At 35.7% G+C, this 12,270-nt stretch overlaps 1 protein-coding gene across 1 annotated transcript in view; it reads right to left on the bottom strand.

The window, feature by feature from the left end:
* Nucleotides 1-7,820, bottom strand: part of LOC146164313 (HORMA domain-containing protein 2-like) — a 43,822-nt gene extending 36,002 nt beyond the window's left edge. Inside the window, exon 1 of the mRNA XM_083380708.1 lies at nucleotides 7,733-7,820. Within this exon, the coding sequence (XP_083236834.1) occupies nucleotides 7,733-7,792 (60 nt within the window). The 5' untranslated portion in view covers nucleotides 7,793-7,820. The remainder of the gene's footprint in view (nucleotides 1-7,732) is intronic.
* Between the last annotated feature and the right edge of the window lie 4,450 nt (nucleotides 7,821-12,270).

The following is a 12,270-nucleotide window of genomic DNA, read 5'->3' as shown; positions in this document are numbered from 1 at the left end:
CCACACATTGTCATATTTACATGCTATGTAAGACATAATCTTTAATTTTATAGTGTCTGTTTCTGGCTGCTTGAAATGATGTACAGCTTCAAATGTTGAATCCTTACTTGTCCGTTTGTATCCAATTGACCAACTGGAAACAGGTTGAAAGTGGTGATATGAACGTGTTCCTTTAATAGTAGTTCCAATCAAATATCTTACCTTCAGAAAATTTCTTGTTGCTTTTAACTCTTCTGTTCCGAGTGTGACAAACTGTATACCACCAATGTTGTTTTTACAAAATTTAATTAAAGTTTCAGTTGTCAAAATTTGATCGTCATATGGGTTTTGCAGGCTTTTTCGCGCCACCATTCTTTTCACGACACCACCAATACCATCGCATGGGGACTTGACGTGGCTGGTAGCAAAAAATGACCAACAGGCAGCATAACCAAAGTCCTTCTTATGTTAGCAAAGGTTCAAAAAGTTTTTGTAGTTTTTGTATTGGCCTGCACAACCATCCAAAAAATATTCAATTTGTTTTATGTGTGGCAAATTACACGACAAAAAACTGCAAAGGGATTTTTGCAGCAAATAAACAAAAGCTGTGTCGTGGTCCAAATCTTCAGAAATAAAACAAAAAGACAAATGTTTGACTGAATTTGTGCCTGGATCTTTGTGGTAAATTACTGTTGGATGTAGTGAGCATTGATCCTTGTTCCAGTGATAGCCCTGGATTTCATCTTGGACTAAAAATTTATAATTTTCAGCAAAATCTAGCAAAACAATGCATTCATTTTGGCATAGATTTTCTTTTGCATTGCTGAGATATCGGCTTGACACTTGGCAATGTATGAATGAGCTGTCAGACTGTCTATAGATTCTACCAATTTTGTAATAAAGTCTGACACTGAATCACTGTGGTTCAGTAGTGTAGCACGGTCAGTAGTTTGCCATTGTTTGTATGATATTTCATCTTTAGCCCAATATTCATCAAAGTGCTCTTCTAAATATATTTTTACCGAAATTCTTCCAGGACAGTTATCACAGCGATGTACCATACATTCTTTACAAGAGGTGTCACAAACTATCATGGACATTAAATCTTTATAACTAACCTGTAATCCAGCAGCATGGACAAGTAATATGCTGTTCTGATGGTGACTACAGACGCATACACAGTGAGCTCCAGAACTACCAACATTAACACACCACTTTGGACGAAGCATAGCAAACATTGAAAATTTTTTCAATAGGGTGTATATTTATTGAATCGAAAAACCATCGGCGGCAGGTTTTAGCCGGTCGATCACTGCTCCGCTGACGCGTATATTAACAAGTAAAACTCATAGTTAAAAACATGAGTAAAAACAGGATCAGACGTTTTGTTTAAAGGAAAATATATTTCGCCAAAGTGGCATCATCAGTTCCTGTAAGAGTACAAATAAATAAAATCAGAGCGCAGCCATCAACAAACCAATAAAATATTAAAACATTATAATAGACTAAAAACGCAATGAAAAGCACTACAGCCTCGCAGGCAACATGACTGGGATAAATGAGTAGGCGACGTAAATAAGTGGAGGAAGGGGAAAAAACCACCCCCACCACCCCATTTCCGTTTTTAAATCAATCATAACTGGAGAGGCGACACGCCTTAGACGACTAAACGAGATGGAGGAAGACTACTCACTGAGCCTTCAAAATCTCGGCAAGAAATGTCTGCGGTCGCAGTTTCCTCCAAGGATGGTTAAAGTCACGTTAAAAACTGCAGCACAGTTTGAAGCTAAAGTGCGCCAAAGGCAGACAAAGAAAAAAGAAAGGACCTTGTAGTTTGGCCCACAGCCTTTCCAAAGCTGCTTAAAACTACCTTAGACGAAAGAAGGCTGCAGCCACAAGCGATGCTTGTCTGCAAAAGACCTCCGACACTTGGAAGCGTACTTACCAACTACCGCGCAATTAGTCAACCGGTAAGTACCATCCCTTCTTCCAATGGAAAGTCAATCCCGTGCGGCCACTGCTGTTTATGCGGTCATTATAAACAGGCTGAGAGCATGGTCTTGAAGGTTTTCACAGTTCCCACTCGCAATGGGAACATAGCACTGAAACAAGCACTTTGCTGCACCGACCACGGTATTTACATGGCGTCCTGTCGGCAATGTGACGATACGTCGGGCAAACAAAAAATTCATTTGCAACAAGGTGGAGAGGCCATAGAGCAGTATGGAAAACTTTCAAGTACAAAGAAGCATCTCGCACTGCTCATATGTATTTTTTCCCCTTCCTCCACTTATTTGCGTTGCCTACTCATTTATCCCAGTCGTGTTGCCTGCGAGGCTGTAGTGCTTTTCATTGCGTTTTTAGTCTATTATAATGTTTTAATATTTTATTGGTTTGTTGATGGCTGCGCTCTGATTTTATTTATTTGTACTCTTACAGGAACTGATGATGCCACTTTGGCGAAATATATTTTCCTTTAAACAAAACGTCTGATCCTGTTTTTACTCATGTTTTTAACTATGAGTTTTACTTGAAAATTTTATTGTTTCTTCTAGATGTTGCTCTTTGAATTCTGCATACAGTTCCTTTAAATTGCATAGAAGTAGTCGCTTCTGGACATGTTGGTTTCTTCCAACACTCACACAGTCCTTCTTACCAGCCATGAGTCTGCTGTACCTATCATCTTCATAAAAAAATTTTACTTTCTCCTTAGTTGCAACTGAAATCATATTACGTTGCTTCGTTTTGGGAAGCACAAGTATACCCTCATTTTTCCTTAATTCATCAGCTACACGAATCAAATATTCAGATACCCCAAAAAAATCACCATTATACTATTTGTAGTGTTGAAGTTAGGAAACTCTAAGCGAGATATATAATACTTTGTTGTAACAATATTGTTTAACTACAATATTTGAACTATTGGCCAACAATGAAGTATACTTATTTTACAAATAAAATTAACTATCAATTTGTTTTGTATTTGGCAGCAATGACATCAGGTCAAATTAGTGCTTTGAAAAACCAATTTGATGATGATTCAATACTCGATCTTACAGCGACAGACACTGGAGAACCATTAACTGTTCTTTACGTAGATCAAGGTATAAACTGCTTCACAAATTTTAGTTTGATATATTTTAGCTACAAGTCAAAAATACAAATTTTAGTGAGTTGTTAAGTTTTATTTTATTGCTAATAATAATTAGCTTTGTTTTGGATTAGATATACAGCGAAGCAGTTCAACATCAGTACAAGGCAGTCCACCAGTAAAAAGAGTAAAACAGTCATAAAAATATTATCGCCCAGAATGATATCAATGCACTAAAAAAGGAATTTTTAGAAACAGTTCTAAAACAAAAACAAGAAAGGCATACTATGAAGATGAAACTTTTACAGCTAAAACTTGAAAGGAAACTCAGAAATCAAGCAGATGAGACTAAAGACCATCATTAGGATTTGAACATTTATGCGGAACTTTGGAATTAGTTATTAGTAAACATTTAAATTAACTCACCATTAAAATTTTGGTTATATGCAAAATATTTATGGTACTCTTGTTTGCAAGGTGTAACCACAACTTGATAGTCATTATTCACACAATACAGGGCAATGACTGTAAATTGTCGCCATAGCTAACAGGTAATGTGAATGATTCACTCAACTGATTTAATTTGTTAGCTATGGCCACAATTTACAGTTATGCCCTGCATTGTTGTATCATATTGTGGTCACAGCTTACAAATAAGATTACCATAAATATTTTACATAACAGAAATGTTAATATTGTCTAATTGCATGTTGCATTTTACCATTTGTCATGTTTTCAATATGTTTGCAGTTACTAGTAAAATATTAAAAAAAATTATCAATTATTTGTTGTCGAATAATATTTCCTGATACACTTGAGGCTTCATCAGTAAGGTCATTGTTGGGCAGATCATAGATTTCATCATCAGACAGGCCTACGTCCCCTCTTCTACGACAATAATTATGCAGACAAGCTCTTGCGATAATTATTGGTAAACATCCTTTCAACTATGTTTCTGGTTTTTATGTGTGCTTTATTATGTAGTTTTCTTTATTACTAACAGGATTGCGCAATGGAGTCATCATGTAAGCGCGGCAAGGATAACCACCATCACCAAGCAAAAGTCCTTTAAATATATTATGTTCGAGTTGATAACAGATTGAGCTGTTGTCAAAAATTCTACTGTCATGTGTGGAGCCTGGCCATCTACATACAATGTTGGTAAACAACATATTCGGATCACAAATAGCTTGGAGATTTATAAAAAAATAACCCTTTAGATTTCTGTAAACTTCTGCATTTTCTCCTCCAGGTGAAACTATGGGAATATGTGTGCAATCTATACAACCAACTACTCCTGGAAATCCTGCAACTTCCTTAAAACTACATTTTACTTGGTTTAAGCTCTCTAGTTCAAGTGAAATAAAGTTCCTTTTTCTGGAAGCTAAAGCAATTGACACCCTGTGTATGATACGGCATGTAGTAGACTGGTGAATTCCTACAAGATCACCATCACATCTCTGAAAGTGTCCAGTAGCATAATATCTTAAAAGTGACAGCTGCAACATAGGGGGAATAAAACTGTTTCTTTTTGAATGATGCTCGAGGTCTAACGATATCATAGCCAATAGGTCAACCACTGATTCTTTACTCAGCTGGTACCTATTGTAAAACTGAATACTGTCATATTCTTCAAATGGGTTGGACCTGTCAAGTATAACACGTTGTAGTGGTCTTTCTATTTCCTCTATAACATCAATTGCATTCATATTTAGTACTTTCTACAACAACTATTTCTGTAAATAAATAAACCTGTCACGTTATAGGTCTGGATTTGTGTTTTGTTTAGAGGTTTTGTGATTTTTTGTAAAGATTGGTGTATTTTCAAAGTTACTTACATATTTTACTAGGTCCGCGATTCAAATGATTTAGGTGTCTAATGTCGATGAATAAAAAACGTGAAAATCATTTTATATGTTTCATAGATGACAGGTTAGTGTTAGTTTACTGTTTAAAAGTTTAGTACTTGTGATTAGATTTCTAAAATACATTATCAGTCAATGTTAAGTCATTTGATCCTGCACTTAAACCTGCACCACCGAAGGTTTAACTTTCGGATCAAATATGCGTGTTTGATCGTGGTTTGATCGGCGATCAGGCTTGGTGCATACCAAAATAAAGATGATCCTAGTTTGATCGCTGACTCTGCAATATTTGATCTGATCGGGCTTTGATCCGGGTTGGTGCATTCGGCCCTCAGTGTCTCTTTCTTCAAGATCACAAGCATCTATTCCGAGAACAGAAGCAAACAAACTTTGCAAGCTATGTTTGGCTGTGTGAAGTTTTGTTTTCGCTTTGCTTAGTCGTGCATGTTTTGGCAAGCTATGTGTTTTAAAAGGTGAAACACCAGTTGCAGTTAAACTGTCATCCAATTTGCGTTTTACTGGGGTAACTGTGACACCCGAAAAAGATAAAGATGAATTTTTAGAACTTATACTTTCGCAACTAGAACTACATGTGTCACTTAAAAGCTGCTTGTAGCATGTAGCACATAATTTCCATCCTGGTTTAGTTTTTAAATTCTTCTCTTCCATATTTTTAGCAAGACTCAAATCAATCTTAACAGTGCCCTTGGCTTTTCTTTTCCCCTTATGCAATGAATATGGGTTGCAACACTTTGCTGTTTTTCTTTCAAAACAATTGTAAAACTTTGCATGGTTATGCTTACATACAGTCTTAGCAGAGTGGTTTTTTCCTCTTAACCCAGATCTCCACAAAATCACTTCCTTTTCTTCTTCATCAATATCCAACATGTTCAACAATCCCTTAACCTTAGTGTAAGTCAACTTGTGACAGCAATCCCCAGTAGCTTTTCCAATGCAGCAAATCACCAAAGCATCTTCCATCTTTGATTGTTCACTAATCATGATATAGGCTGCAGCAGGTAATCAAGTAACACTTTTATAAATTGAAGCGATAGACAGATACTCTGAAATGTTGTAATTAAAAATCTAGGACAAAAAGGGTGGTTAGTCTCAAGATTAAACAGCTAACTTTGCTGCCCCTTTTAATGGTGTTGTAAAATTTCCAAATAAAGGTCTTTGGCTTGCCTATAACTTTAGCAATGACAAATTCTGCACAGATAAAAAAAAAATATTGATGCTCAGCATAAGTAATAAGTTGCAAGCATATTTTCTGTTAAAATTTATTTCTAAGCTACTGACAACTGCACTGCAAAGCTGTAAATCAAATCTGAAACTGCAAAACCAATTCTTGTATTACTTTCCTTCCATTCCTTTCATGACAAACAGAATTCAGCATATACCATTGTGGTGTCACAGTAAAAGAAAGCCAGTGAGTTTACACTATGTAGTGCAACTCATAAAGTAGAAAAACAAACTGGGAGACTTAAAAATGATGAAATGCATTTATTCTAAACTAAACAAAATAAATCTTTTACAAAAATTGCTATTACAAACACCTCGCTATTACCACAGCACAAATGTTTTAAACACTACCATTTCATATTTTAATTAAAAAGTTACACTTTAAGATTATTAAAAACTTAAATCATAAAACAACAACATTTGCTTGCGAAATGAGTATTTGACCGGTTAAATAAAGTGTGGTCATTGACCGTATTTGAACAGTCAATTGACAGGCTTGCCAATCCTAGCTATAACAATGTGGGCCAAAATAATAGTTTCAAAAGAAATATTTTGTCCAGCAGAATTATGTTGCTTAAACAAATTGAAGTCATCTTAATGTCTCATAGAGAGCCATATTGTGTTATTTTTTTATATACAAAGAAGGTAAAAGCTTTTATAAGTAAAAGCGCAGACAACACATTTATTAGGGGAATTGTAACCAAAATATTATGTGTTTCATTTTGGGTATAAAACCTTTTTCCAACAAGTCTAAAGATTCATTTTAAGCTTATTTGACAGATCTTGCTATAAAGTATCAACGAATAAAAAATTGTGTTTCTAAATATTTGCAGTCTTTCACCATTTCGCTCGGAACATTGACATTTTTTTTCTTTTGAAGTGCCCCTTAAGGCCTCTAAACCTTACCAAAATGCATTTTTGACTTAAAAAATGGATTCCTTGACCCCAAAAATGGTAGGAAACATACTTTTACTTTCATTTTTACTTAAATTATAGAGTTCAAATGTACATTTGCGTTTTTCGGGTGTCCGAAAACCCCCTCTAGTGGTCAAATTTCAAAATGTCGTAACTTTGTAACCGATTGGAATTTTTGCAATTTTTTTTTTGCAAACCCATTTTTTTGGTCCATATTTTGTACAATGTAAATATCATGAAAATCTGAGACGGGTGATTGCAAGGGCTTGATGATTTGACGTGTCAATCAGCACTCGCCAGGAGGGTGCACTCGCATTGGCGACCGGGCGAGTGCTTAGGTCCAACCCTGCATATAGTACCTCAGCTACCCCATTTTTACTTCATGAAAGTTTCAAAAAAAAAAGTGCACAAACTTATTTCATTTAAGCTACGTACAACCAAAACAGTGATCAAATTAGTTTTATTCGAGCTATCTACGGAACAAAAAGTGCCAAAATTAGTTTTATCCGAGCTAGGTACGGAGCAAAAAGTGCCCAAATTGAAGCAGTGGCTGACCTATTTTAGTCACAGACCTCTTGCAATAAAATCACTAATCGCGTTTAAGCTTTTGGGGTTTATATAAATGGTAAGAAGGGCTTACCTCTGTTGATTTATGTTTTTGTGCCAGTTCCACCATCTTGTATAGGACTTGCAAAGTCATATAAAATCACACACTTGTAAAACCATATATAACTGGAACTTATTATAACATTAAATAGGTTAAATGAATATAACAAAAACTACATGTTTATCAAACAAACTTACTTGTTAATTAAACATTTTACTACAATTGATATTTCCACATTAATTTCAAAGCAAAAAACCCTTGTAGACCGTGCAATGTGTCTTTTTTATAAGTATGCTTAGGATGTTGTTTTTTAGAAATATATGAGTATGAGCACTCACCATCAAGATTTTCCAAAACAAGTTTTATTTGATTTTATAATACCAAGAACATAAAAACATGGGGTCCACAAATTTGAGAATGCGACTCAAATTGAGAAAGGGGAAGATAAATGTATTAGAATTTCGCCAACATTATATCTGTTGATTGCGAATTTTAATTTAATCATCAACCCTGCTTCCATTTTGTGTCGCATCCACTGTAAACAGGAATTGAAAAAAAAATTGCTTTGTTTCTAAGTTTGTTTGTTTCACTTGTGTTTTATATAGAAAATTATATAAACTTTATATCATAGGAATACACAATGATCATTATTTTATGTTTTTAAATGGTGCAGATATAAACAAGGTATTAATTAAAGTAAGTGTTTTAGGTACTAAGTATAATGATCGGTTTTAAACTGGAATTGGTTTAGCGATGCCAACACTTGACACTCAGCCCTTTGAACCGGCGTTCCATTAAATGTTATCACCAGGTGAGCAGCAAAGACAAATTATTTAAAAAAATACAATATTAAAGGCTTTCTTTATTTTATTTATGTTTCAGGTTATCTTATTGAGTAAGCAGTACTTTCAAGATAAAAACCTTGGCAATTTAATAAAAAATGGTAAACACTGAAAAATTTTGAATTGTTTTAATGATAATATGTGGAATCGCAAAATGGATTTTCAAGAGCTGTTATTGTTTTGGTGATTAGTTTATACTGGTTGGAAAAAAAATGCCCTGGAATTTTGAAAGTATGCTCAAAAAAAACACTAACCTATTTTTATTGTCACTGTTTCTTTCTGTTATAAACCAATGACTTCAAAAAGTAATACTAAGGGCATATTTGCAGGCCGAACACAGTAGGTTTAGTACTGGTCAACTGCAGGCAAATCTTAAATTGTATTCATTTGGTTTAAATTGACAAAGCATTCACATTATAAAATAACTGGATTGATTTCACACAAAAACAAAGCATATTGCTTAGTACAATCATGTATACAAAAAAAAAAGTACTGTTGTCATCTAGGGTACAACGACCATATTCAAAAGACTATTCATGCTAACGGCAAAAGTTGTTTGTATTGGTTGACTTTGCAAAAATTGCATTATTGTGTTCCACGGCCTGGTGTTCAACAACTTAAAATATAAATGCATTGATTCAAAAATATTTGTGAACACTTTCTAGGTGTGTCCACATATTTTTTACTACATTAAATTTAACCATATTATTCCTTTTCAAAGGGATTTTACAAATCTATTTCTGTTAATTAAGATGTTTTGAGGGTTTATAAAATGCCACGGTTTTTTCAATGGCAAACATATGAAAAGGATTGGTTAGCTGTAGCTTGGATTGGTTAGGAGGTGTAAGTAATATATCGGATGTAAAAACATGCAACAGAATGTGGCGCTGGTGTAGAATCCTACCATGCATGTTAGGGTGCGTTTTTTGCGACTGGTTTTATTCCGTACTTGTTGTTTTAGAACCCTACCACATTTTCAGGCGCTGGTCTAGAATCCTACCACAATTTCGTCTGTGAGTTTTATATTGCTAACATTATTGGGCTAGGGTGCACGTTTTTTGTCAAGTATTATTAAAATAATAATGCTTGACGCACCCTCTGTGCTGTGGTAGGATTGTAGTCGAACATCCATTTTCGTCCTGGGGTTTATATTGCTAACTTTATTTTGGTTAGGGTGTGAGTTAGCGTTTGTGTGGGTCAGTGTTATTTTTATATTTATTAATTTCTTGCAATTTCAATTGTTGCAACTCAACTCGTTTCCTTACTGTAAAAAAAGTGGTAGGATTGACGACCAGCGACCAGAATACTGACTGGCCACTTCTTTATATCCAAGCGTACCTACTTTCAGGTAATGCAAATGCTCACCCCATCCGTCAGAAATTAGTGCAGTTCTAAGCAAAAATGTCTACGACAATCAGTGCATTCAAAGGATCAAAAAGTCCGACTTTGAGGTCTTGGACAATGCACTAATTTGGGCGCTCGTCTAGAATCCTACCACAACGAACATTATTTGGGTTAGGGTGCCGGTTAGCGTTTGGGTTTGGGTGAGTCCAGTAATAGTGTTAAACGATATTACTTGACCTACCCACACCCAAACACTAACCGACACCCTAACCCACATATTATGCATTGCTTAATATTTATTTCAACGTTGTGGTAGGATTCTAGACCAGCGCCCTAATTTGCATTAACAAATGCATAAGAAGATTAAGTTTAACAATACTTGACCCAACCAAACCCAAACGCTAACCAGCGCCCTAACCCAAATAATGTGCGATAATTTAATAATTATAACGCTTCAGGCCCCAATACCTCAATTTGTGACGTAATAATCTTAAATACAACGGACGAGAAACCATCCGAGTTTGGGCTTTTTTCCCCAGCATTTAAAGAATTATTAAAATAACGCACATTCACAAATGCTAATATTTGCTGTTGTTGTAACAAAAGCTAAATCATATCCGCACGTTAGCCATCCATTGCAAGAAATGAAAATATGTTTAACTGAACCTGAGACCGTCGCCTGTCGCGTTTCGTTTGCAATGTTAAACGCGCCTCGTCAGAGGCACCTGATTGGTTGGCTTGGAGCGTGGTTCCGCACTGCTTGACGCAACGCTATGCGCAGTCCGAGTACAGAACCAAAGAGTTTTTATAAAGTAAAGCCAGGTAGAACCCTTTAGCCTAGCCGTAAGGCATTTCCATTAACAGATTTATTTTTAAACTATGCATTTTTAGGCATTTATTAAGCTCTTTACGTTTTTCTACGATTTTTAGAGTGACATAGACTAGGATAGACCTTATGCTAGTGTTACCTATTACTTTAGGACAAGGGTTCTTGAACTTGGGGCGTGCCCCCCTTGGGGGGACCTCACAAGGTGGGCGCAAAGAACTCACTAAAATGGATTTAGTACATTGGTCGGCAAACGTGAGGATTTTCACAAAAAGTTAGTTTGTGTTAAGCACATAACTACGGTTCATTTACCCATCCAGATCCAAGCGCGTAAATCAGTGTTTCCCAACCTTTTTATAGTAGTGCCTGCCTCCCTCTCTAAATTAATGACGTAGGTGCATAACTTAAAAAACTGAGGCAAGCTACTCTGCGCTAATACAATAAAAAATGTTTGTTTTTTTAATTTTCACTGAATTATTGGCCCTGGTCTAGAACAGTGGTCCGCAACCTTTTTCGACTTGCGGTACACCAACAGAAATGAACAATTTGACCGCACACCATCGAAATGTATGTCGATCGACAATATACAACATCAGCAAATATCATAGGCAGAAAATAGAAAAATAGGCAATTTGTTATGAAACGCGCCGAAGGCGCAGAAAATTTTACGTACTACATTCCTTTATCATCTGATTTTGCGGTTTTGCAGAATTAGGCTACTATATTTCCCGGTCAACGTCCTGAAAAGTGTGCCCCCTTGCAATAGCTAATTACAGAGGGCTTTTATAGCATTCAAAAAATCCAACCCGACCTTGGTGCTTTGTACTTTTTCGTTTAATATATTTTTTGAAATAGCTGCCAAGACTAATTAGTGGATGGGGTTAGAATTATACGATCTAAACTAACTGCCTTGATGACATATAGGCCCATTTTTCGCATTAAACCGATTGATCATTAAAGAGCATCTCCGGGAACTTCCAAGGCACACCTGGCACACCGGTTGTGGAGAACTGGTCTAGAATTCTACCACATCGTTGAAACATTTATTAAAGCATAGCATAACATTTAGGTTAAGGTGTCGGTTAGCGTTTGGGTTGTGGTGGGTCAAGTATTATTATTTAACAATATTGCTTAACATAGCCAAACGCTAACCCACATCTAAACCCAAATAATGTTTGCTGAGGAAGGATTCTAGACCAACGCCAGATTACTTTCTATAATATACATGCATTATTTCTCAACGTTTACGAGGTAAAATTCGACTTTCTGCACCAAGACTTTAACAAACAAGCATTTAGTCGCGTATAAATACCTAAAAAGCAACAATACCTAAAGCAGGAAAATCTATAAAACCATAGTATTAAAACCAAAGACAGAATATGTACATATAATACGCAGTAATATCCAGTACAGAATAAGATGGAAATCGTCTGAACAAACCTAAATCTGCCGTAATACGTCCTAAAATCATCCGAATAAGGCCTAAATAACGCCTGAAACTGTAGGTAGAGAATATGGGACAATCCGTCGGTCTGGCATCGGCCGTTTAAGTGACGATG

Source organism: Ascidiella aspersa, chromosome 2 (genome assembly GCF_963924565.1).
Source record: "Ascidiella aspersa chromosome 2, kaAscAspe10.2, whole genome shotgun sequence".
Lineage (NCBI taxonomy): Eukaryota > Metazoa > Chordata > Ascidiacea > Phlebobranchia > Ascidiidae > Ascidiella > Ascidiella aspersa.
The sequence above is the reverse complement of the archived record's forward strand: the minus strand, read 5'-3'. Positions and strand labels throughout refer to the sequence as shown.